Source organism: Brassica napus, chromosome C4 (assembly GCF_020379485.1).
Source record: "Brassica napus cultivar Da-Ae chromosome C4, Da-Ae, whole genome shotgun sequence".
In the NCBI taxonomy this organism is placed as follows: Eukaryota; Viridiplantae; Streptophyta; class Magnoliopsida; order Brassicales; family Brassicaceae; genus Brassica; species Brassica napus.
In genome coordinates, this window is record NC_063447.1 from 9831613 (window position 1) to 9856801 (window position 25189).

At 30.7% G+C, this 25189-nt stretch overlaps 1 protein-coding gene and 1 pseudogene across 1 annotated transcript; both read left to right on the top strand.

Annotated features, from left to right (window-relative positions):
* The first annotated feature begins 8053 nt into the window (after nt 1-8053).
* LOC125586416 lies at nt 8054-20592 on the top strand (annotated as a pseudogene).
* On the top strand, nt 17800-20283 carry LOC106442888 (chromatin modification-related protein EAF7-like). The gene is made up of 12 exons (XM_048755445.1): nt 17800-17859; nt 17910-18101; nt 18175-18219; nt 18286-18372; nt 18453-18530; nt 19132-19260; nt 19334-19405; nt 19493-19564; nt 19652-19723; nt 19844-19915; nt 20010-20045; nt 20164-20283. Exons 1-12 carry the CDS (start codon nt 17800-17802, stop codon nt 20281-20283), a joined length of 1035 nt encoding a protein of 344 aa, XP_048611402.1.
* Nucleotides 20593-25189: the final 4597 nt, after the last annotated feature.

Below are 25189 nucleotides of genomic sequence, written 5' to 3' on the forward strand. Positions count from 1 at the left end.
CATTTTCTATGGCAGTTGTTGACAGGTTGTATAGCAGTGAGCAAAAATTTAAAATCACGTGGAATACAAGGAGATACAAGATGTGCAAGGTGTGGTGATCCGGATGAATCAATAAATCATGTGTTTTTTGAATGTTCTCTGGCACGGCAAGTATGGGCACTATCTAAGATTCCATCAAACCCAAATATTTTCCTTTTGGGCTCGATATTTGCTAATATGGATCATCTGTTTTGGAGAGTTAATCCAAAAATGGAGGATCATCAGTTTGCATGGATTCTATGGTACATTTGGAAGGGTCGGAATAATAAAGTTTTTAGTAATATTGATGTTGACCCGAAAGAAACGCTAAACTTAGCTGAATTGGAATCAACACTTTGGGTGGAGGCACAAATTGTTAATGATTCCAGGATGGCCCTGAAGCGCAGTTCCGAGTTAACTCACAGACTAAAGGAAGATGGTGTTTCATTGACGGTTCTTGGAAAGATAAGGATTCTTTCTCAGGACAAGGCTGGTTCAGCACGCTTCCGGGGTTTGAGGGTTTGCTAGGGGCAAAGAATGTAAGGGCAAGTTTCTCACCTCTTCATGCGGAGTTGGAGGCTCTAATTTGGGCAATGGCGTGTATGAAGAACTTACGACAGTACCGGGTCACGTTTGCAACGGATTGTTCTCAATTGGTGAAGATGGTTTCGGAACCAGAAGAATGGCCGGCATTTGAAAGCTATCTGGATGACATTAAGTTTTTGAAAAGAAGCTTTACCAACTCAGAGATTGTTCATGTTCCAAGGACGGAAAACATAAAAGCGGATCGCTTGGCACGTAGTGCTCGGACACAACCGTCTTTCGTCGTACACATGGATGCGGAGTTACCACATTGGTTTACAGAGTCTATATGAGTCTGTAAATTTTTCTTGCTGTCAAAAAAAAAGTGAGACAAAAATGTAAATATGAAGTCTACTAAAATTAAAATTTTGGAGTAGATTTTACTGTAACATAGTAGACTTTTTGGAAGTCTACTATAATAATTTCATTATTGTTGTTTATTCTTTATTATTTTAATAATTTTAATATATGATTTACTAAATTTATTTCTTTATTTTTAATAGTTATAGTATATTATTTCACTTTTTTATTCCTAAGGTACTTAACTTAGTTTAAATATAATAATTTTTTGTAAAAAATTTGAAAAATATAGACTGAAAAAGACGTCTTCAGATAAATAGACTTTATTGTACGTCTACGAAACCCTAAACCACAAATCTCAAACCCTAAATGTTTTGCTTGATAATAAAAAAGTCTCAATTATACAAAATATAAACTACTAAACATTAATATGCAAATTTAAGTTAATAAGACAAAAAAAAAAAAAAAATTTTAAAATCTAACCCTATGAAATCAATCACTAAAAGGCATAACATGTTAGAACCTTTTGTTCTAAACTATGAACATTGTCTAACATATGATAACCAAATTAGTATATATTCTTCAAAATTGTTCAATTATATGAAATTTTAGTTTATTTACTTCATACTAGGGCAATTGTCAATAATAGCTCCTTTTGAAGTTTATGTCTCAAAAATAGCACTAGAAGGAGAAAATCACAAAAATGACATTCATTAAAGGGTAAAATATCCTTAATACCCTTGATTTAAAATTAGATAAACAAACAAAAATAAATAAAAATAAATAAAATAAAAATGAAAAAAAAGAATTTTTTTTATAGTTTCAGATTATATGTTTTCAGATTCGAAATTTTTATAATTTTTTTTTGAAATTTTTTTTTTCGAATTTTTTTTTATTTATTTTTTCAAATTTTCTTTTTATAATTTAAAAATACTTTTTGAAACTGTTTTTAAAATTTTTATTTTTTATTTTAGTATTTATTTTTTATAAAATTTTAAATCCTAATTCCAAAACCCCACCCCTTAACTCTAAACCCTAAGGTTTGGATTAATTAACCCAAAGGGTATAAGTGTATATTTACCTCTTTAATGAAACCTATTTTTGTGACTTTGAGACTTGAGTGCTACTTTAGGAACCAAAACTTGGTTTGGTGCTATCCTAGTCTTTTTCTCTTCATACTATCCATTAGTTAAAAATATCACAATAATTATTTTTATACATTTTCAAAATTAAATTATTAAATCAAATTAGAGTGTAGATTACAAAATAAGTCTATAAGGTAGATTTCATAGGAAGTCTATATATATGTAGACTTCTTTTATTACGTGTAGACTTACGAATGATGGAAACGTAAAATACATTTCTGTTTTTTTGTTTGGTCATAAGGATTAAATAGTACTTTCACTATCCCTTTAGATTGGTTTTGCATTTTATTGAAAGTAGAGTACACTTTTAGGTTTAATTTGAATATTTGGATTGGTTTTAGCAAATGTCCCAAAAAAATATCTACATAATGTTTTACTATAATTTCCTAATTCGATCATGTGTACATCTAGATATATGCTTCATAGATCCATCAAAATAGGTAATCATATTCAGACTGACACTAATCATCACATTTCAATGGGTTGAACCAAAAAAAATCAGGAACATTGAAACTTTTTTACACAATATGTATATCCACTATAATTTATTTACAAAAGGATGTTCATCGCATTAGAATCATGTTTCTATAAACAGATGACAAAAGAGAACATGGATTTCATTACATGGAAGATTATGTCTCCAGCTTCTAAAGATTTTGGACTAATGAATGCAACAACCTTATTCTCTACTCCCTGCAAAGTACACCACAAAAATACATATAACAAATTTTGTTTTTCACTTTCAAATATAGTAACAACATAGACAGGAAAGAAGTTTCATATGGAAAACAAAGGTTAAAATACTTTTATAAACAAGAAAATATCTTCAAATTACCCAAGGTGCGTTGGGCTAGTGGTTTAGTGCTTGGAGTAGGTTTCATTGCACCCCTAGTTCGATTCCCATGGGGAGGGGTGCTTTACGCCATGTTATCGGTATCAGCGCAGGCCGGCCCCGGGCCTAGGGGGGATTAAGGCCGAAGGTCCGAACCCATCCTGGTTAAAAAAAAAAAAAAAAAAAAAAAAAAAAATCTTCAAATTTGTTCGATTATTCTTATATCCATCCCAGCGACCCAGCCTATGGAGCTTTTTTTGTCTTATGAGATTTAGAAGCTTTAGCTTTACTGGTGCACACTCGAGGTTTGTGGCAATAACTTGGCCAAATACAAGGTTGCCGGTGAAGATTCTCTCTCTATTGCTGCTGATGGTTATAACAATGTTACATTTACGTATTTTGATGGTTTGTGGTTTTGAAACAGTTTTTGGTTTTTGTTTTTCAAAAAACTATCTTTTTGCCAATCAAGATTTTGAGAAAATGGATTCCCTAAAATATAGGGAAACCATATTTTGTGAATAACTATTGTACCAGATTTTCAAGTAAAAACCAAAAACCAGATTTTCTTGGTTTTTCAACATTGTACGTGGTTTTGTATTTCTTTTATTCTTATTAAATTATTTGTATATTTATGTATTAATATATTAACTTTTTGTAGTCTTGGTTTTTAAATATTGTACGTGGGTTTTTTATTTCTTTTATTCTTATTAAAATAATTGCATATTTATGTATTAATATATTAACATGATTATTATTTTTAAATAAAAAATAAACCAATCTAAATATTTTTATTGATAAAATATAAATAGTTAATTTTTTTATTTATTGATTCAGTAATGTCACAGTTTGTTTAGATAGTCGTTTTAATTTTATAACAGTTTGTTTTTGTTGTTTATTTTAAACATAATTTTTAATATATAATTATTTATTTTTAGTGATAATAGTAATTTTTTAATTTTTTTTATTAATTCTTTTTTTTACTTTGAAAACAAAATCTAAATCTAAAAGCACCATTCAAGTTTTTCAAAAAACCAAAAGTTACTGCAAAATCAAAAACCAAAAACTAAAAACCAAAAACCAAAAACCAAAAACTAAAAACTAAAAGGCAAAAACCAAAAATTAAAAACTAAAAACTAAAAACTAACTAAACAATCATCACCTAAATATAACGAGAAGAAGTGAAAAAAAAAGTTTATAACTTTTGGATGAATAGTTGATATTCATTAAGTTTAAAATAAACATAAGTGGTTACATATTTACATTTTTAGTTAGTTTTCAAAGGTTTACTGAATTGTTAGTTTTTTTAACGTCTGACTACGCCACTCCGAACCGTCCTATGAGATTCATGTCCGATGGTATACCATGCACCATGCTGAAAAGTTTTTGAAATTTTTTTTTTTCTATAATCCGCATAATTTGAATTTTTTCGGGGGTTTGAACCACAAACTTCTTGGAGTAGAATCACTAATAAATCTTAGTTAAACCGTTGGACTAAAAGGCCTTTCAAAATGTAAAAGTGCTTTTATAACTAAAAGTTTCTAAAACAAAACAAAATTATGCATGAATATTTTTTGTGCGTAAACAACATTATACTATGAATATTTTTTGTGCGTAAACAACATTATACTATTACATAGTTGGCACCAACTTGTTAATAACCAAAGTAAAAATACATAAATATTTTTTTCCAGAATATAATAATTTTTGATATTTATATTTGGAATATTATATTAACACAATTGTTTTGCTGTTAACATTTATGTATCATATCATTATGTCCTTTGCCAAATCGAACTTCAAAGAAAAAGCGTTATGTGCAACGTCCACCTCGATCCACGATAGTAAACTAAAATATTATATTAACACAATTGTTTTGCTGTTAACATTTATGTATCATATCATTATGTCCTTTGCCAAATCGAACTTCAAAGAAAAAGCGTTATGTGCAACGTCCACCTCGATCCACGATAGTAAACTAAAATATCTTCTTTTTTCAACCCTAGATTATATTTCCAGTTCATTGTATTCAACAGAAGGTACCAAATGGTATACTAACAAGTTGGAATTTAAAACATTAAGGAACAAAAATGATTGAATCGCATTATAACTCAATTATAAAATATAATCAATGAAACCAGAAACTTGTAAATCTAATATATTAAAACAGAAGTCATTACTTCTTTTCATGTGTGATTTTTTTAGTTTGGACCATTCCTAAAAAATATCATATTTTACATAAGTTCATTATTATATCTTTTAATATCTTTATCTTTTTATTTGAAATACAAATGAATATATTTAAAATGTTCTAACAAAATCTTTTTAAAATCTTCTTAGAATCTTTTTAAATTTACTTTCGAAAAATAGTTAGTTTTAATTTAAATTATCATAAAATATAATTAAAAATTAAAATTAAATATAGGTTTGGTTTATAAACGAAAATTTAAATAAAATGAAATTAATTATTTCAAAAATACATTTACTAATAATTTTTAAAGATTTTGTTAGAAATAAATATTTATTTCTATTTTAATTTTTTCATTTTTTTTTCTAATAAAATAAAAATCATGATTTTTTGATGAGTGATATTTTTATTTGGACCATCATTTAAATTTTCTATTAAATGTATATCACTAATGCTAATATATATAATATTTTTAACTACTTTAATCATAATATCTTTTAATTTTTTTTAAAAAAAAATTAAAATTCTAACAAATCTCTTGAAAAAGATTATAATAAGATCTTAATGTCATAAATTGAATATAAATATTTTCAACTAATTTTTTTAATTAGTAATGAAATGTTACTAAAAGAATAAAATTAAATCCTATTTTATCAATTTTATAATAATATCTATCATTTTAAAATAAAAACGTTATATTGAACAAAATATGATAAACTTATTTTAAATTGATAAGTTAACATATTTTATTTTCATAAATATAAAATATTTTATGAAAAATATTTATGCTAAAAATATAATATGTTGGTATAACGGGTTAATATTAGTAAACTATATAATACATGTATAAAAATTTCTCTTATCTTAAATTTTTTAATATACAGTAATTTATTATATAAAATTAATAAACATTAAAAATTACTAAAAATATCTAGCGATTTGAATTACGAATCATGATTATAATAAATTAAATAAAAAATTATTTGCATATATGTTGTATCATGCATAAAAAAAATTATTTTTGTAATCAAACGTAAATTCAATAGGACAAATATATAATAAGCAACATATATATGTGATGATTTTAATTTACAGTATGAAAACTATAAAATTATTATATTTGGCATAATTATACAAACATTTAAATATGTGAGTAACATTAAAAATATATAATAATTATGTAAAACAAATATCTATATATATAAATGTGAAAATATATACCCGCACGGTTGTGCGGGTGGTAATCTAGTTAAATAAACTAAAAGTAGAGTTGTAAAAAGCTGAACAACAATTTTAGTAAAAAAAAAGCTGAACAACAAAAATTTACTATTAGAACAAACAAAGTTTTTATAATCTAACTATAGAAAATGAAAATATGAATTCTTATTTTTACGTTTTACTGCAAATGTTATGTATTTGGCAGAATTACTTCTTTTTTTTTTTCGAAAATGTGAATATGCCGTTTATCATTTATGTATTTTTACTTTTCCTTAAGAATTAGCTTGATATTTGTACAAGTACCCTCAATCCAAAAATATGAATAGTGAAATATTGTGTATTAGGTTAAGTAGGGGTTATTGGTTGTTATATTTTAATGGATTTGAAAATCCGAACTAAATCTAGTATTATTGGTTCTATGATTTTCAAATCTGTATTAAAATCATGTGTTATTGGTTTAATGATTCATAAATTCTGTATCAAATCAAGTGTTATTCAATCGTAAGGATTTACTAATATATTTGATTTTATAATGGATTTGAATGGATTTGTTTTGATTTTTTAGTTAAAAATACAAAGACTCAAATCCGAGGAAAAACCTCCGGATTTGCATATTTTACTTGGATTTATAAATGCTATATGGATTTCTAAATCAATCAAAATATATAAACCAATAACACCTCCTAAGATACGCGCCTTGAACATAATGAATATTATATAAAATTTAATTTTAAGTATTATATATTTTTTACATATTATGAAATAATAAATATATATTGAATAATTAAAAATTTAGTAACTATTACGTGTATAATTAAATTGGTACAAATACTTACATAAATTTTATTTATCCAGACAAACACTTTTTTTCTATTTTATATGTTATAAAATTAAATTTAAATGATATTAACATAGATATATAGTATATTTTTAATGTTGACATCTGTTAAAAAATATTTTATACTCATATTATTTTTGATCGTTTGTATTTCTTTATAACAAAAATTTTAAATCAATGCTAACAATAAAACATTTATGCGATGTTTAATAGTTTTAATAATTTATAATTTTAAAAACATTCAATGCAAAGTTTAAAATCTAAATATTAAGTTGTCAATAATTGTTTAAAATATTTATCAAAAAAAGGGGGAGTTATACTTTTATACTTTGTTGAGTACCAGTTTTCAAATATACACTTAGAAGGAGGACATTTTCAGAAATACCTAATTGTTTAGTAGCCGAAAGACAATAATAACCCTCACAATTCTAACCTTCTCTCTCGAATCTCTCTCGCCATCGACGGCGACAAGATTACAGAACTACGACGACGACGGCGAAGAGATTACAGAACTACGACGGCGACGACGGTGACGAAATCGACTACGGTGACGAAATCGAGTATATCCTCTCTCATCCTCGAAACAGACGAGATCGAGTGACGGCGAGATCTAGCAAGAATCACAAATTGTAAGTAATTTTCTAAGATTTTACTGTTTCGATCTAAGAGAAAGTGAAATCTATTAATAGTCGGATCTAAGAGAAAGATTTCTGATCGTGAACATTAAGTTTTTGAAAATTTATAACTCTTTATAAATCTAAATTTTAGAACGACGGCGATTCTAGCAACGGCGACACTCTAGAAGACGACGAGAAAAGGTCTTCTCTCTCACTAGTCACGACGTCTCTCTGGAAAGAGCATCCGGTGACGACGAATAACAATCACACTATACGATTCAAAATTTAATCTCAAAAAATGTCGTCTACTCCTTACGATTCTCCTCTGCACGATTCTCCTATACACGATTCTCCTCTTCACGATTCTCCTATTCATGATTCTCATCTTCACGATTCTCTACAAGTAAGTTCCTAAATTTTTAAATTTGTTATTTCTGTTATAAGAAAATAGAAGAACATTGGTTGAGGATTGTCATGTTTCTAATTAGATCTAAGAGAAATAGAATCGATAGTGAACATTGAGTTTTTTTGAAAACTTATAAGCCTTTATAAATGTGGGTTTCAAGTAATTATAAAATGCGTGAACTCAAGAAGTGTTGTCTTGTATTGCAGTTGGATAGCAACGAGTTTTGCACAACCTTGAAATTGCCTGGGAGGGTTTATGAAGCTGTAGAAACACCAGATAATCCCAAAGCGATAATCCATCACTCAAAGATTGATTATATCGAGAAGAAGGAAGATATATTAGGAAAAGAAGAGTTTTCTTTGATAGAGAACTCTCACATTGGGAGCATTTTGAAGTTGGTTAAAAGGAATAGGGTTCAATTTTCAGAAGAGTTGTTCCATTTTCTAATGCAGCGAATAGTATTGACGCAAGGAGAGGATCTCTGGTTTACTTTCCCGGACCAGCCTATGAGGTTTTCACTAAGGGAATTTCATCTGACAACAGGCTTACGTTGTGAGGAAGATCAGACAATAACAGAGCCGCAGTTCAAAATAATGAAGAAGCCATACATTTGGATGCTGGGCAAGATTGATAAGTTTAAGGTGAGAACGTTGTATGAAATGTTTAAAGAGAAAGCACGAAGCATGCCAACACTAGAAAGATTATCCCTTGGAACAGCAATAATCACAGAAGCGGTAATTATGGCAGAAAACCCGAGTTCTAAAATCCCGAGAGACAGGTTGCAGCGTTATATGAACTATCGCTCACCCAAGATTGCTTGGAGTAAAACTGCTTATAGCATCTTGATGAGAAGTGTAAAAAGTTTGAGTGCAAGTTCCTGGACAGGAGATAGTTATGAAGTGAGTGGTTTTGCGCTAGCCATAAATCTGTGGGCAATGTCATCAGTGAATATGTTTGGTAAATCTTTGGGAAAGCCATGCGAGACATCCTCTTCTTCTGATCCGTTGTGTCTACATTGGGACTCATCCGACAATAACTAAAGTGTTAGAGCTGGAGAAGATAAACAATGTGAGTTTTTATAAGCGTATATAAATATATTCGTATTGTATTGTTTGAAAAGTGGATTTCTAGGGACTCCTTGAAAAGGTCCACAAATCGGTGTCTTGTAGGATTGTAAATTTGACATGTGTTTATAAAAGATTGTAAATGTACTTTTATAAGGACTATATAAATTAATATATAAGAGGTTTACATAGATTTTTTTTATTTATTCTATAGGTTGAGGTTAGCACAGTGATTGGATTGGCTGAGGAGTACAAACATTTGGTGGGGGCAACACATAGTGACGATGCTGACTTTCACAGTGTTGTGAAACTAGTTCAACAAGGATACAAAATGAGGAGAAGCGATTGAGAGAAAGGTTTTGTGGATATGTTTGTTGCAACAGAAGATATAGGTCAACAACGCAAGACAAAAGACGAAGATGCAGAGCATGGTGAAGATCTGAACCATAAAGAAGATGAAGAGGAAAAGAAAGATGAAGAGGAAAAGACAGATGAAGAGGAAAATAAAGATGAACAGTATCAAAAGGATAAGGAGCAAAGAAAAGATAAAAATCATTCCATGTCTAACAGCGAGAAACTTGATAAGCTAATCCAAATGGTTCGTGATTTGGATAAGCGAGTAGTGATAATCCATAATGTTTTAGGAGTTAAGGTAACCAATTCAATTTTACCAATCACTTATCAAATTTCACGTGTTATTCCTCTCTAACGATTTCACTTGTTTTTTTGAAGTTTAACGACGGTTCACCAAACAAAGAAGATTTTGAAAATGGAGCTAGTTCTGGTGATAGAGGAAGTGCACAAGATTATGAAAATGAAGAAGATACAATTAATGAAGAAGCAAACTCTGATGATAAAAAATGCACCAGATGATGAAAATGAAGAAGATACAATTGCTGAAGAAGCAAACTCTGGGGATGGAAGAAGTGCACTGGCTGATGAAAATGAAGAAGAGATATGTGATGAAGAAGCGAAATCTGGTACAGAGCATCAAAAGGAAGAAGAGAATATTCTTGGAGAATATGAAACTACACAAAAAATCACTCAAGACGAAGACACGGAAAAACTTGAATCAGAAAGTTGCTTGAAACAAACGTCGCAGGTATGAATCTAAAACAGGATATAAAGGTTTATAAATTTTTTGATTTAGTGATAGGCAAATTGAATTTCTTATTTCTTTTGTAGGTTACGTCGCCTACTCCAACATTCAATACTCCAAACTTTGATACAAGGGTACAAAATTAATATATTTTATAAGGCCTTGTAAAAGTTTAATGTATATAGCATAAACATCTAATTTTCAAATATTTTGTCTGAAGGTTTCATCGCCTAATCCAACATTTACGTTTTCTAAGTTTGATCTCCTTTCCCAAGAAAGTCATAGTGGAAAGGGTACAAATGAGGTATTTTATAAAGCTTTATAAACTATTTCATGATCGTTAAGGCCTCTTAAACAATTATATAAAAACGATTTGCATGAATCAGGTTCTTATGAGAGATGTTTGTGAGATTCCTGTTTTCCAACCTCTAATGAAAATTAAAAAGAGATTGGTACAACAAGACAGCCAGGTTTGTTTTTCAAACTTTATGAGTATTGATTTATTTTGTAGACATAATAACCCTTTGTAAAAACTATTTTTTTTTGGTCTGTAGGTAAACGAAGATGTTGAGCCTCCACTTCAGAAGAAGTTTAAAGCTGATACAGATAATGTTCCACTAAGAAGAAGTGAAAGAGGTCAAATACCATCCATTCATACACAACCACCGTTTACAGGAGCAAGGAAGAAACATCCGATTCTTCATCCCTTTGAGCCAGTTGATAAAACAAGAAAAGAAAAAAATGAGAGAATGGAAAATGTCATACAAAAGAAAGTAAGTTTTATTTTATAAGAAACTATATATTTCATGAGGTGAAACTAGATACCTACATAAAAAGTATGAGTGTCCAATGTAGGAAGCTGAGAATCAATCAAGAGATAGTAAACACAAAGTGGTTTTCGGATATTGAAACTCCGGGAAAAAAGCTTTCAAAAACGGTTAGACTATATGTGAACAAAAATTCTTTATAATCCCTTATAAATTTATATTAATCTTCATTATAAAACTATACGATCGCTTTTATGAGTATTTGTTTTTTTTGTTTCAGCATATTGAAGCAGGTTTTGAGTTGCTGAAACTGAGACAGATAAACAATCCAGATTTGTTTCTGAACAAAACTGCCTTAGTTGTTGGAGTGAAGTTTCTTGAAGAAATAGATGAGTTTTATGATGAGTTTTTAGATGACAAGAAATGTTTCCAATTTGGAGCAGGCTTTGACAAGTACAACATAGAGAAGAATATTAACTTCCTCTATTCGGCCATTGCAGTAGCAGAGAAGTATTGGCTTGGAGTTGTAGTCAACTTGGAGAAGAGAAGTATCACATCATTCAATTGTGCAGCGATGAAGTTCACAGATGCGAGTTTGGTCCCTTACGTTAATGCATATGCGATGGCTCTCCCATTCATGTTTCGCAACTTCTTCAGAGATGTCAGCATGGATACAAGCAAGTTCTCGATAAAAATTGTATCTGAAGGTTTCCCACAGGTAACATCTTTATAACCGTTTATTAAATCTTCATGTTAGATTTGTATCCAGGTTCTTAAGATCAAATAACTTATATTATAATCTATCTGCTAATATATTACTAAAACATTTTTGTTTAAGGTTCTTAAAATAGAAGACAGTGGAGTTTATGCATTGAAGCTGATAGAGTGCCATGCAATGCGTATAGTGGACTTGACAAAGCTGAGTGAAGAAAAAATTGCAATCATCCGAAAAAAGTTGGCAGTTGATATCTTCTCGGAATTACAATGAATACTAATGTGGGAATAACAAAAACTTTATCGCTTGCTTATAGTTATGTGTGAACAACTATCTGTTTTATGCGTGTTTGGTAAACTTTGTTTGTAGAATTCTGAGTATTATGAGTTTATGACTTGGATTTATGGCTTTGCTTAAATTTAGAAAGTTCAACGGTAAATTTGTATTTCAGTAGCTTTATAACACATTATTACAAATAGTTTATAACCTCTTATAAAATCAAAACAAAATGGTTTATTACAAAAGTTATATCTTAGTAGCTTTATAAGACCATATTAAAACTGGTTTTTTTACCTCTTGTGAAATCAAATGAGTTTAAAATATATAAAGGAGTATTTAAAAGTTATAAAGATTTATAAATCGTTTTTCAAGAGCTCATCAGTTCATAAAACAAAAAAGAAATAAGGTTTATAAAGTTGTATAAACAACCAAAATGATTTATAAATCGTATAAAATAATGTATAAGGGCATATAAATTTATATAAGATAAAAAACAAAACTTGTTTTTTTACCTCTTGTAAAATCAATCAAGTTTAGGATATATAAAGGCGTATTTAATGGTTATAAAGACTTATAAATCTATAAAAAAGTAACTTATAAAGGCTTCTAAATCAGTTTACAATATTATATACAAAAATAATGATATGTAAACATCAATACGAGGATATATAAAGGGGAATTTAAAAGTTATAAAGACTTATAAATCTATAAAAAGGTAATTTATAAGCAAGTTCTCGATAAAAATTGTATCTGAAGGTTTCCCACAGGTAACATCTTTATAACCGCTTATAAATCTTCATGTTAGATTTGTATCCAGGTTCTTAAGATCAAATAACTTATATTATAATTTATCTGCTAATATATTACTAAAACATTTTTGTTTAAGGTTCTTAAAATAGACGACAATGGAGTTTATGCATTGAAGCTGATAGAGTGCCATGCAATGCGTATAGTGGACTTGACAAAGCTGAGTGAAGAAAAAATTGCAATCATCCGAAAAAAGTTGGCGGTTGATATCTTCTCGGAATTACAATGAATACTAATGTGGGAATGAACAAAAACTTTATCGCTTGCTTATAGTTATGTGTGAACAACTATCTGTTTTATGCGTGTTTGGTAAACTTTGTTTGTAGAATTCTGAGTATTATGAGTATTATGAGTTTATGACTTGGATTTATGGCTTTGCTTAAATTTAGAAAGTTCAATGGTAAATTTGTATTTCAGCAGCTTTATAACACATTATTACAAATCGTTTATAACCTCTTATAAAATCAAAACAAAATGGTTTATTACAAAAGTTATATCTTAGTAGCTTTATAAGACCTTATTAAAACTGGTTTTTTTACCTCTTGTGAAATTAAATGAGTTTAAGATATATAAAGGAGTATTTAAAAGTTATAAAGATTTATATATCGTTTTTCAAGAGCTCATCAGTTCATAAAACAAAAAAGAATTAAGGTTTATAAAGTTGTATAAACAACCAAAATGATTTATAAATCTGTATAAAATAATGTATAAGGGCATATAAATTTATATAAGATAAAAAACAAAACTGGTTTTTTTACCTCTTGTAAAATCAATCGAGTTTAGGATATATAAAGGCGTATTTAATGGTTATAAAGACTTATAAATCTATTAAAAGTAATTTATAAAGGCTTCTAAATCAGTTTACAATATTATATACAAAAATAATGATATGTAAACAACAATACGAGTATACGTGCTAATCGTAACGAGTATGTAATATGGTCTAGTGGTAAGCTGAGGTTACTTTAAATTTCAATTTAGACGGAATCCCGTGTTCGACCCATGACCTCAGCGATTTATCTGTTTTTTTATCATTTACCAAAAGGGATGGCAAAACATTAAATTTAACTCTTCTCACGCGCCACATCTTCATCTTCTCCACTATGAAACGTTTTTTATTTTGCTTTATTGTTTTCTATCATTTCTTCATCGTTTTCTATGTCCGTAAATTCCAAGAAGAAGAATCAACTCAACAATCTTCCCCATTTTGAATCATTATCGTGGCAAAGGTAATTGAGTTTCATCTTCAATTTTGAATAAACAATCTAAATTGAATTGAATTTTTGTTTGAAACCTAATTGATTGACTAAAAATCTCAATCTGTTTCAGTTTCAGTTCCAATTCAACTTGAATCGATTTTAGCAAAAGTTAATTCAAGAACATTCTCTGTATTCTCTTTTGATTTTTTATATTCAATTTAGATCAAATTGAAATTCCTATTTGCTTTTGTATATACACTTCAAAATCGAATTGAATTTTTGTATGGAACCTAATTGATTTATCTAAAATCTCAATTTGTTTCAGTTTGTTGGATGCATGTCGTTCATTTGATCTTTATTCACCTACTTTCTTTCTTTTCTTGATTTTTTTTTGTGCTCTGGATTTCCGATTCATTCTCAGGAGTAACCAATGAAGAATAATTTGAAGAAAAAAAGAAATCTTTTGTCTATTGCCAAAGATTTTGAAGTAGAAGTATCTATTCAAGAAGATGGGTTCAAAGGTTCTTGGTATAGAGCTATCCTCGAGCAAAATCCGACGAGAGTAAAAGAAAAAAAGCTTCGGGTTTGTTACAAAACTATGTTCAACGAAGATGGTGTAAGTCCTTTGAAGGAAACTATTGAAAGAAGTTTTATTCGGCCAGTCCCGCCAGAGTGTCTGAATGAGGGTGTCGTATTCAAGGAAGGGTCGGTGGTGGATGCTTATTTTAATAATGGTTGGTGGACTGGTGTTATCGTAGTTGAAAGGCCAGATGGTAGTTTTTGGTTTACTTTGATGATCCACCAGACATAATGAGATTCATCAGAAGCCAACTGAGACCTCATGCTGATTGGATCGGCTCTAAATGGGTCAAAAGCAAAAACAAGGTATTGTTTTCTTTGTATGTTTTAAGTTCTAAAATTTTGAATTGTTGAGGGCTTTAGCTTATATATGATTGTTTTGGAATTGAAGGTATTGAGTCAACACATGTTTAGAAGAGGAAAGTTGGTGGAAATGACCCGTGAAATTAGTGAAAGTGAAAAGGAAAAAATTTGGGTCCGAGCATTGGTAATTACAGAGGTTCGGAAACAAGGAGATGATAGAAGAAAATTTCTAATCAAAAGATGTACAATCTCACCAAATTCGAGTGATGAAGCAGAAGGAAAATATTTAATAGTTGATATTTGCAAAATAAGGCCATCTCCTCCCCGAAATCTTTGTACAGAGTACAGTTTGAACGACTATGTTGAAGTGGTTGTTACACATGGATGGCGCAAAGGTCGAGTGATGGAAATTCTCCTTGAAAACAAATACAAAGTGTATTTCGCTGCCACAAAAGAGGATGCTGTTTTTAATTATACTGAGATTAGACTGTCAATGGAGTGGCTAGGTGGTGGTAGTTGGATTCGCGCACATGAGGTATTTTCTCACACATAAGTTGTATTCATTTTTGGTGCAATTTAAAATCTTCCTACACCATTTTTTCAGAGAGAATTTGAAAATAATGCTGCCACACCAATCAGACCCGCTCAAGAGAGCCCTAGTAACAGACTTGCTTTAAAATCCGATAAAGATGATACGGTGAATGATGATGCCACCCAAATCAAATCCTCTCGAGAGAGCCACAGTAACACTTCTTTTTTAGAAGCCACTGAGACTGAAACACAAAACCATGAACCCGTAGATGTAAGTTTTAAACTATCACCCCCTTGTGTGTTGTCATAGGTTTCTTTTTCTTATCGTTACACTATATGTTTTTACTAATGAATGATGTGTAGGTAGTGGAGTTACCATTACCTCATGAATCAGATGTTATGATGGATGATATAGCCACTCCGATCATAGACCCTCAAGAGATACCACGAGGTAAAATGTAAATTAGGATTTATAAAAGTCTATAAATAATTTAAGAAGACTTACGAATCTATATATTATAATTTATAAAGTCCAATAAATAATTTATAAGAGCATATAAATAGTTTACAAGGGCTTCTAAATCTATATTAAAAATAAATTTGACAATTTATAATGATTTATGAAGATTTATGAAATAAGTTATAAGATAATATATAAAGGTCTATAAATAATTTTAAAAGACTTATAAATGTGTATAAAATGGTTTACAAATTTTGCCAATTTATAAAGACTTATGAATCTATATATAATAATTTATAAAGCCCAATAAATAATTTATAAGAGCATATAAAAACTTTACAAGAGCTTCTAAATCTATAATAGTTTATAAAAACCATAGTATTGTTTTCTAAGCATTAAACCATATATATAACTGGGCCTTAAACTGATAATCAAAATTGGGCCTTAAAAATAAAACCATCAACAAATTAAGCATAAAAAGACGGGACCTTTCATCGTCTTCCTCCATTCGCATCTGTTCCGATACAAATCCAAAACCGCACCTTTTCATCTGTTTTTATATCCGCCCTTCTCCATTTCTTTGATTACAAAAACCTACTCTTCACTGGTGGTTTTCAATTAGCATCGATTTCTCTCAACTCCGGTAATGTTATTTTTTCTTCTTGGCGATTCTTCTTCTCGATCTACCTAATGTTTAGTATGTCGTAACTTGGAATAGAGTAGATTAGGGGGTTTTTTTTGTCATTTGCGATATATTTCATTGCTAGTTATTTCGTTTTTGATGTGGTTAATCGATTTTAGAATGATCTATTATGATTTACAAGTGTTGATAAACAAAACCTTTATAAGTCATTATAAAACATATCTTTGACATTGCGATTTTGAATTTTGTCAGGTGAAACGATGAGTGAGTCTAATGACAAGATTGCGTTGCCAAAAAGAATCTCCAAAACTGGTACAAAAGGAGTCGTATTGGAAAGAATTAACAAGCGCTCCAATCTGAAGTTGGTTGGTAAAGTTGAAACCCTTTTGGGCAAAGAATTCAAGAAGCTTGAAGATTCATTCTTGGCTCCGGTAATTAAGATGGGAAGGAGGCAGAAGCATATGGTGTTTTCAAGGCATTTGATTCATCACTTACTCTTAAGGAGAATTGATATAGGCGAGAAGGGTTTGTGGTTTACTTTTGGAGAACAACTAATGAGGTTTTCTCTAAGAGAATTACACTTGACAACGGGTCTGCCTTGTGTTGTTGATAAAGATGAAGATGAAGCCGAGACTTCAGCAACAAAAAAGAAGAAGAAAGATCCATGGATGAACAAGAATCAAACTCTAAACACCTTGCTTAAACTACTTGTCGAAAAGAGTACAGAGCTTACTGTTGATCAGAGATTAAGATTGGGAGCTACAATCCTTGTGGAAGGCATGTTGATGGCAAACAATCCGGTGACAGGTATACCAGAAGAGCGTCTGCTTAGAGCTAGAAATTTCAAAAAGTTTTGCAAGTATCCCTGGGGGAATTTGGCCTTTAATTATTTACTGAAAGAAGTGAAGAGCTTTACATAGGTAAAGCTGACGGAGAATAATCAATATGTGATTTGTGGCTTTATATATGCGATTCAGCTCTGGGCGTTATCTTCTGTGAATCAACTAGGCACCTTCTTTGGTATTAGCGATGATGAAATTCAGTTTCCCTTGTGCTTGCATTGGAAAGAAACCAAAGCGCTTACTATTGAGGAGATTAACAGATTCGACAAAATGGAGAAGGTAACCGTTTATAATGTTTTATAAAACTGTTTTAGTCTTTGCATTCTTCTTTTACCGATTGTTTGATCATATGCAAACACTTGTTAGGTTGATGTCAAATGTATCCTTGGAGATCCCGGATTGCATAGCGACTTGGTTGAAGATGTTGACTGTGAATTTGGAAGAGTTGTTGATCTTGTCAAAAGAGGATATTGTTTGAAGAGACAAGATTGGGTCAATGGAAGTGTCGACATTGCCGTTGCTGAAGCTGAAGTGGACGAAAATAATTCTGTTCCTGGGATTGATGCAACTGATCAAGAAAAGATTGAATTCCTCACTAATAAGGTAGTGTCTCTTGAAGAAAGAGTGAAGTACCTTGAAGGTCTTTTGAACATTCGTGGAGAAACTGTGAAGGTAAACTACTTTCTATATTTGTTTCGTGTTGTAAATGAAAAGAAAGATTCATATGACTTCTAACTTGTAACAGGAAACTGAGAAGTCAAAAGAAACTGAAGCCGCCACAAAAACCAAGGTTTGTTATCTATAACGTCTTCATATTCTTAATACAATGTGTGTGAGCTCACATATAATTTTTCAGGTAAATGGACAGAATGCCGATTATGAACTTGATGAAAATGAAGTTTTAGGAGTTTATATAGATGCCAAAAGAAAGGAAATCGCTAAGGTTATTTTGTTTTTGATATTTTATAATGCTGTTATTAAATTCGAAATTGCTAAGCTAGTTTTTATTTCTTGTAATATTAGAGAAAGAAGAATGGTGTAAGACCTCCACGTGAAGTAGGACATCAAAATGAAGATGATGCAGAAGTCGAAGTCAATGAAGTAAGCTTATTTATAACCCTTTATAAATTGAAAACCATTTTAGAATTATAAATCATTAAAAATATGTAATCTTTTTTTTTTAAAAATAGGAACAGCCACAAGAAGAAGAGGAACAACAACAAGAAGATGATACAGAAGACGATGTGGACGACGGTGATAAAGAGAGTGAAAATCCGGAAACCAATGAAGTAAGCTGATTTATAAATATTTATAAACTGAACAATCGTTTTAAATTTATAAATCATTATAAACATGTAATCATTTTATTGAAATAGGGACAGACACAAAAGGAAGAGGAACAACACCAAGAGGATGACGCAGAAGTCAATAAAATAAGCTTATTTATAACCCTTTATAAATTGAAAACCGTTTTAGAATTATAAATCATTAAAAATATGTAATTTTTTTTAAATAGGAACAGCCACAAGAAGAAGAGGAACAACAAGAAGAAGATGATACAGAAGACGATGTGGACGTCGGTGCTAAAGAGAGTGAAAATCCAGAAACCAATGAAGTAAGCTGATTTATAAATCTTTATAAACTGAACAATAGTTTTAAATTTATAAATCATTATAAATATGTAATCCTTTTATTGAAATAGAAACAGACACAAGAGGAAGAGGAGCAACAACAAGAGGATGATACAAAAGTCAATACAGATGTGGACGTCGGTGCTAAAGAAAGTGGATCTGAAAAGCCCGTGAAGGGTACAAAGAAACGTGGAAGAAAGGTAAATATCTCTCTGTGTATAAGGGTTTATAAAATGTTGTTTAGTATAATATATTGTGTCATCAAAATTGAAGGATGGAGAGGCAAATGAGAATGCATCTGAAAAGCCCGTGAAGGGTACAAAGAAAAGTAAAAGAGGAACTAAGGTAAATATCTCTCTGTGTATAATGCTTTATAAAATGTTGTTTATTATAATCTATGTAACTTTTTTTATTGTGTCATCAAAATTGAAGGATGGAGAAGCAAATGAGGATGCATCTGAAAAGCCCGTGAAGGGTACAAGGAAAAGTAAAAGAGGAACTAAGGTGAATATCTCTCTGTGTATAATGCTTTATAAAATGCTGTTTAGTATACTCTATGTAACTTTTTTTATTGTGTCATCAAAATTGAAGGACGGAGAAGAAAATGAGGATGCATATGAAAAGCCCGTGAAGGTTACAAGGAAAAGTGAAAGAGTAACTACGGTAAATATCTCTCTGTGTATAATAGTTTATAAAATGTTCTTTCTGATTATCATTTCTGATTTACAAAGGCTGTTATTAAATTCGAAGTTGCTAAGTTATTTATTTGTCTTGTAATATCAGGGAAAGAAGAAAGGTGTAACAACCCCACGTGAAGTACAACAACAAGTAGAAGATCATGCAGAAACCAATGAAGTAAGCTGATTTATAAGTCTTTATAAACTGATTGACTTTTTAAATGTTTAATATGCTCTATGTAACTTTACTTATTGTGTCATTAAAATTGAAGGATGGAGAAGGGAATGAGGATGCATCTAAAAAGCACGTGAAGTTTACAAAGAAACATGGAAGAGGAAATAAGTTAAATATCTCTCTATGTATAACGGTTTTCAAATTTCATTTGACTACATCCAATTATCATTTCTGATTTTCTTAATTGTTAGCTTATAAAGGAACACAATGTTGGCACCCCCAAATCGAAAAAACAAAAGAAACAATTTGAGAAAGATTCAGCTGATGATGTGATAGGAAGTGTTTTGGAAGATTTTAAAAAAGCCGATTAGAAGCATCGCGAATTTGAAGAAATGAAGCTCTTTCAGTTTTTTAGTGCTTTTAACAAATATCTATGGAACTTTTTCAGTTTGAGTGTTATCTTTTGATGATGTCTTCAATGAAGAACATCTTTTGGTTTGTACCTTAATCCTCCATGATGAGGAAAATATTTTTTGGTTTGTACCTTAATCCTTTGCTAAGGAAACATATTTTATTTATATTCATGCAGGTAAGCTAAGATATCAAACGAACATATAATTTCTACAATTAATAAGAATCCTAATGATTTATAAAGGGTGGTTTATGTAACCACACATTTCGTATAGTAAATAACATAACTTCTATTAGACACCTGTAAACTTTATAAAGCATTATAAATGATAAATGTAAAAATAAAAGGAACATAACTTCTATTAGACACCTATAAACTTTATAAAGTATTATAAAACAATAAATGTAATAGTAAAAGGTCCCCCAAAAGCTATGCGATTCCAATTCTATCTTATAACATCATATAAAATAATCAATTGCACACAAGTTATTATACTATTCTGTTATCAAATAGGCCTTACACAACTACCTTTGTTGTGTCCTTTATGTCCACATCTGCTACATTTGTAAGACTTGTGTGATGGTTTGGATATGGACCGATATTTTCCATACTCCCACGAACTTGGTATCCTCTTTTTTTTCCTCCTGCCACTAGAAAAGCGTGTAGATGGAGGGCGACAAACAAACGAAGCTACATAGGGAGGAATATCCCAATATGTTTTATCACCAACAGGATATACACTCTCTGAATATGCTAGTGTAAACCTAATAAGAAAATTAAGAGAATTAAATAAAGGTACAATCAAGACAGAGAAATGAAAAAGAAGTGTTGTAGAACAATATTTATAAAACCTTATAGATTTGATCAATTTTATAAATATATATAAACGTGCTGATGTATTACCACAATGGCTGAGAGAGCGCACCTTTCATTGGATAAAAACTCATCGACATAATCATTTTCGTGCTTATTCCCAGACTTTGCAGCGGCAATTGCATGAGCATAAGGAAACTTCTCAACATCAAACACAAAACATGAACAATGCCTTGTTTGAAAATTCACCACTTGATCTCTTGTATCTCCCTTAACCTCAAACTCTGAATCATTTATTTTGGAAACTTCAATGAAGCGAGACGTAAAATCATATAGCTCCTTCATCTTGTTCCCCACTTCGAGAGTGACAGGGTGCATGTGACGAACTCCTTGTTCACGTCGTTCAGTGAACCACTTAGTCATTATCATCCTAATAGTGTCAAAAAGACAGACAATTGGATACTCACGACTCACTTTCAGCAAATAATTTATAGATTCGGCCAAGTTTGACGTCATGATGTTGAAGCGATTAGCAGGAGAATAAGCTTGGGCCCACTTCCTGAAGTCTGCTTTACGAAGATAATATGCTAATACAATGTCGGACGCCTCAATCTCTTGAAAGTAGCAATCAAAATCAGCCTTGGTGTAGGCATAACCAGCCTCAACAACCAAAGGAACAAGTGTTGAACTCTTGAAATTGTCCTGGACATTCTTTTGAAAGTGGAAGATGCAGATTCCATGGTGAGCAACAGAATAATGTTGTAAAAGAGCTTTTTCAATAGAGGTCACACGATCAGAGACAAAAACCAAATCCTCTTCATCAGGAATGATGGTTTTCAGACATTTCATAAACCAACTCCATGAGGCTTCATTCTCAGAATCAACTATAGCAAAAGTTATAGGATACAAGTGAAAATTACCATCTTGTGCTGTGGCAGCAAGTAGAGTCCCTTTATACTTTGATTTCAGATGGGCACCATCAACAGAAAGTACCTTCCTCATCAACTTCAAACCTCTGATAGATGGACCAAGCGACAAAAATGCGTATTTGAATTTCCCAACAGAGTCAACCTCGATAAAAGTCACAGAACCTGGATTCTTTTCTTTTATCATGTGAAACCAACTGGGCAAAGCTTCATAACTGTCATCAGGAGTACCCCTAGCTATATCTTGGTCGTGCTCTTGAGACCTCCAAGCCTTTGAATATGTAATCACAACACCATGATCATTTCTGGCTTTTTCCATGATCTGTTTAGGTTTCAGCCCAATCTTTCCTCCTTCATAATGATTGCTGACCATAGTTCCCAACAGTTTTGCAGTAGCTTGCCGATGACTAACAGTTCTCAGAGAAGTGTCACAAGTATGTTTAGATACATAATGACGAACAAAAAAACTCTGAGATCCTTTAACTGATTTTGCACGAAAACTCCAACTGCATCTTTCATCCACACAACTAAGAACATAACGTGTTTTGTCTGAATATTCTGTGTGGAACTCAAAGCTTTTACTAACTGCATGCAACCTCAACTTTGTGCTCATTTCCTTTTTATCCTTGAAAAACTTCCAGCAGAACAAATCATCATCATCACCACAAATTGGAGACAAGATATCTTCTCCCATGCTTTCTCTACCACGTCTACGGGAGAAAGATGGCAATTTTGACTTTCCAGACCCATATACAACAAGTCCAATCGAGTCCAATCCTCTCTGAGATAAAAACATGAAACATGTACATTAAAAATAGAATTTATAATCCATTATATGACATTGATTAAACTCTTATATATTTATATTTGACAAAGAAAAAAGTTATATGTACCTTATTGCTAACAAGACCACTTGAAGGAGAAATAAGATTGTCGCTAATACGAGTATGTTGTATACCAGAGACTTCGTCAACTCTCTGAATGCTGTTCCATTCAGTCTCTGTGTGTGTTTTTGTTCCTCTCTAAAAAATTAAACATAAATTTATTACCTTTATAAGACATTATAAAATAAAATCCTTATTTACAAAGTTGTAATAAGTACGTCACAACCAAACAATAGCTCAATAAGAGCCAAATATTGCCAAAAGTAACGATGTTATTGTAGAACTCCATAAAGTCTAATTTCTAAAAAAATTTATAGAACATTATAATTATGAATGTTAAGGTAAGAGTTTTGAAAAGTACCTCAAATACATTACTACTTCCAGCAATAGGCGAATCATGAGTACTAGAAATTTCATCTTGTGTCTGAATCATGTTTGACATAATCAATGGTGATTTTTGTGTTCCTCTCTGAAACATAAAACCATAAAGCTAGTAATGAATCTTGTAATGAAACATAAAAAGATAAAGCTAAATATAGAATCATTTACAAGGCCTTATAAAAATAAGAGTTGTAATAAATACCTCAAGCGGATTACTATTTCCAGCAATAGGCAAATTATGATTACTATTTCCACCCCGTGACTGGATCATATTTGACATAATCATTGGTGATAATTGAGTTCTTCTCTGAAACATTAAAAAAAACATAAAAGCTAATAGTTAAAATATATGTGGTAATGATCCTGCAAAATGCACAACTATTATTATAAGGTCTTATAAATGTAAAGTTGTAATAGATACTGCTATGGCAAACTTCTTCAAGCAATGAGCAAATCATTACTACTACATACTACCTTATAAAATAAATGATAACTCTAATAAACAAACAAGTTAGCAAAAGAGTTTCATGCAGTTACCTTAATGGTTACACATAGATGAAGGTCTCCATTCTCCTTAAGTTTGCTCAGATAAGATGTTACTTGACGATCATTCCTAATAAATGTTGGAGGAAGCTCTTTTGTACCAAAGTTTAATTTTGAAGGTGAAGCATAGCTAAGAGTTACACTGTTTCTGTTGCCATCAATTCCAAAATCTTCTAAAACAGCCACAATCAAATCATTGTAGCAGATATCTTCATGAATCATACTAAGAGAGGATCCTCGTTGATCATCCACTATGAAATCCCAGTGAATTCCATTTATTAGTTTCCATTCTCCACATATAGAACAAATTCCGATCATCATAACCTGATTATAAGAAGATGGGGATTAGAGAAGGAATGATCAATAAGATATATCAAAAAGAAAAATACATAAAACTATATTCTTCATAGATAAAAATTTATAGGGTTTTATAAATCTGAGATTCGAAAACTTCATGAGAAAAAAATTCGTTTCCTTCCCAGACCGATCGATTTTGAAAAACCAAGCAAAAATTACAGAAAAAGACGAAAATCACTTTGTTACGTTCGTGAAGAGAGATTGTTTTATTCGTTTGAGCTTGTAGTCTTCGCCAAATCTCGTCGGACGTCAACGTCGTCGGAATAATCAAATCTCGCCGGTGAAATCGCCGAAGTCGTCGAAACTCTCTCGCCGGATCAAATCTCTCTCGCCGGAATCGATCTCTCTCGCCGGAATCGATCTCTCGTCGGAATCTCTCGATCGCCGGAATCGATCTCTCGATCGCCGGAATCGATCTCTCGATTAGGGGTTTTTGAATTTTCAAATTCTTGTGGGAGATGACTTGTGTTTATGTTTGATTAAATAAGGGTATAATGGTATTTTACCCATTAAAATTTTAAAGGTAAATTTGAAAAGTTGAAAAGTGGTATTAGGAAAGTAGTATTAGTGGCAATTCCCATCAAAAAATTTCAATTCAAATTCGAAATTAAAATACTTATGCATTTTATATGGTATATAATTTATTTTTAAAAAATATTTATATGCATATATATAATATTTATTAAATGAGACTTCCTTCTTATGTAATTTCGTAATCATTTGTATTTTGTTATAACATAAATTTTAACCCATGGATCACAAAAATTTCAGTTTGAGATTTTTTAACAACTTTAGTCATTTATATTTTTTTTTTAAAATCCAAAATATAACATATTCGAAAAAATCTAAATTTTTATTATATAGTTAATGTGGTTGTTTAATTTATTTTAAAATAAATTAAAAATTATAAAAAATAGATTGATTTTTATCAAATCTTTATTATTCAAAATCATTAATTATC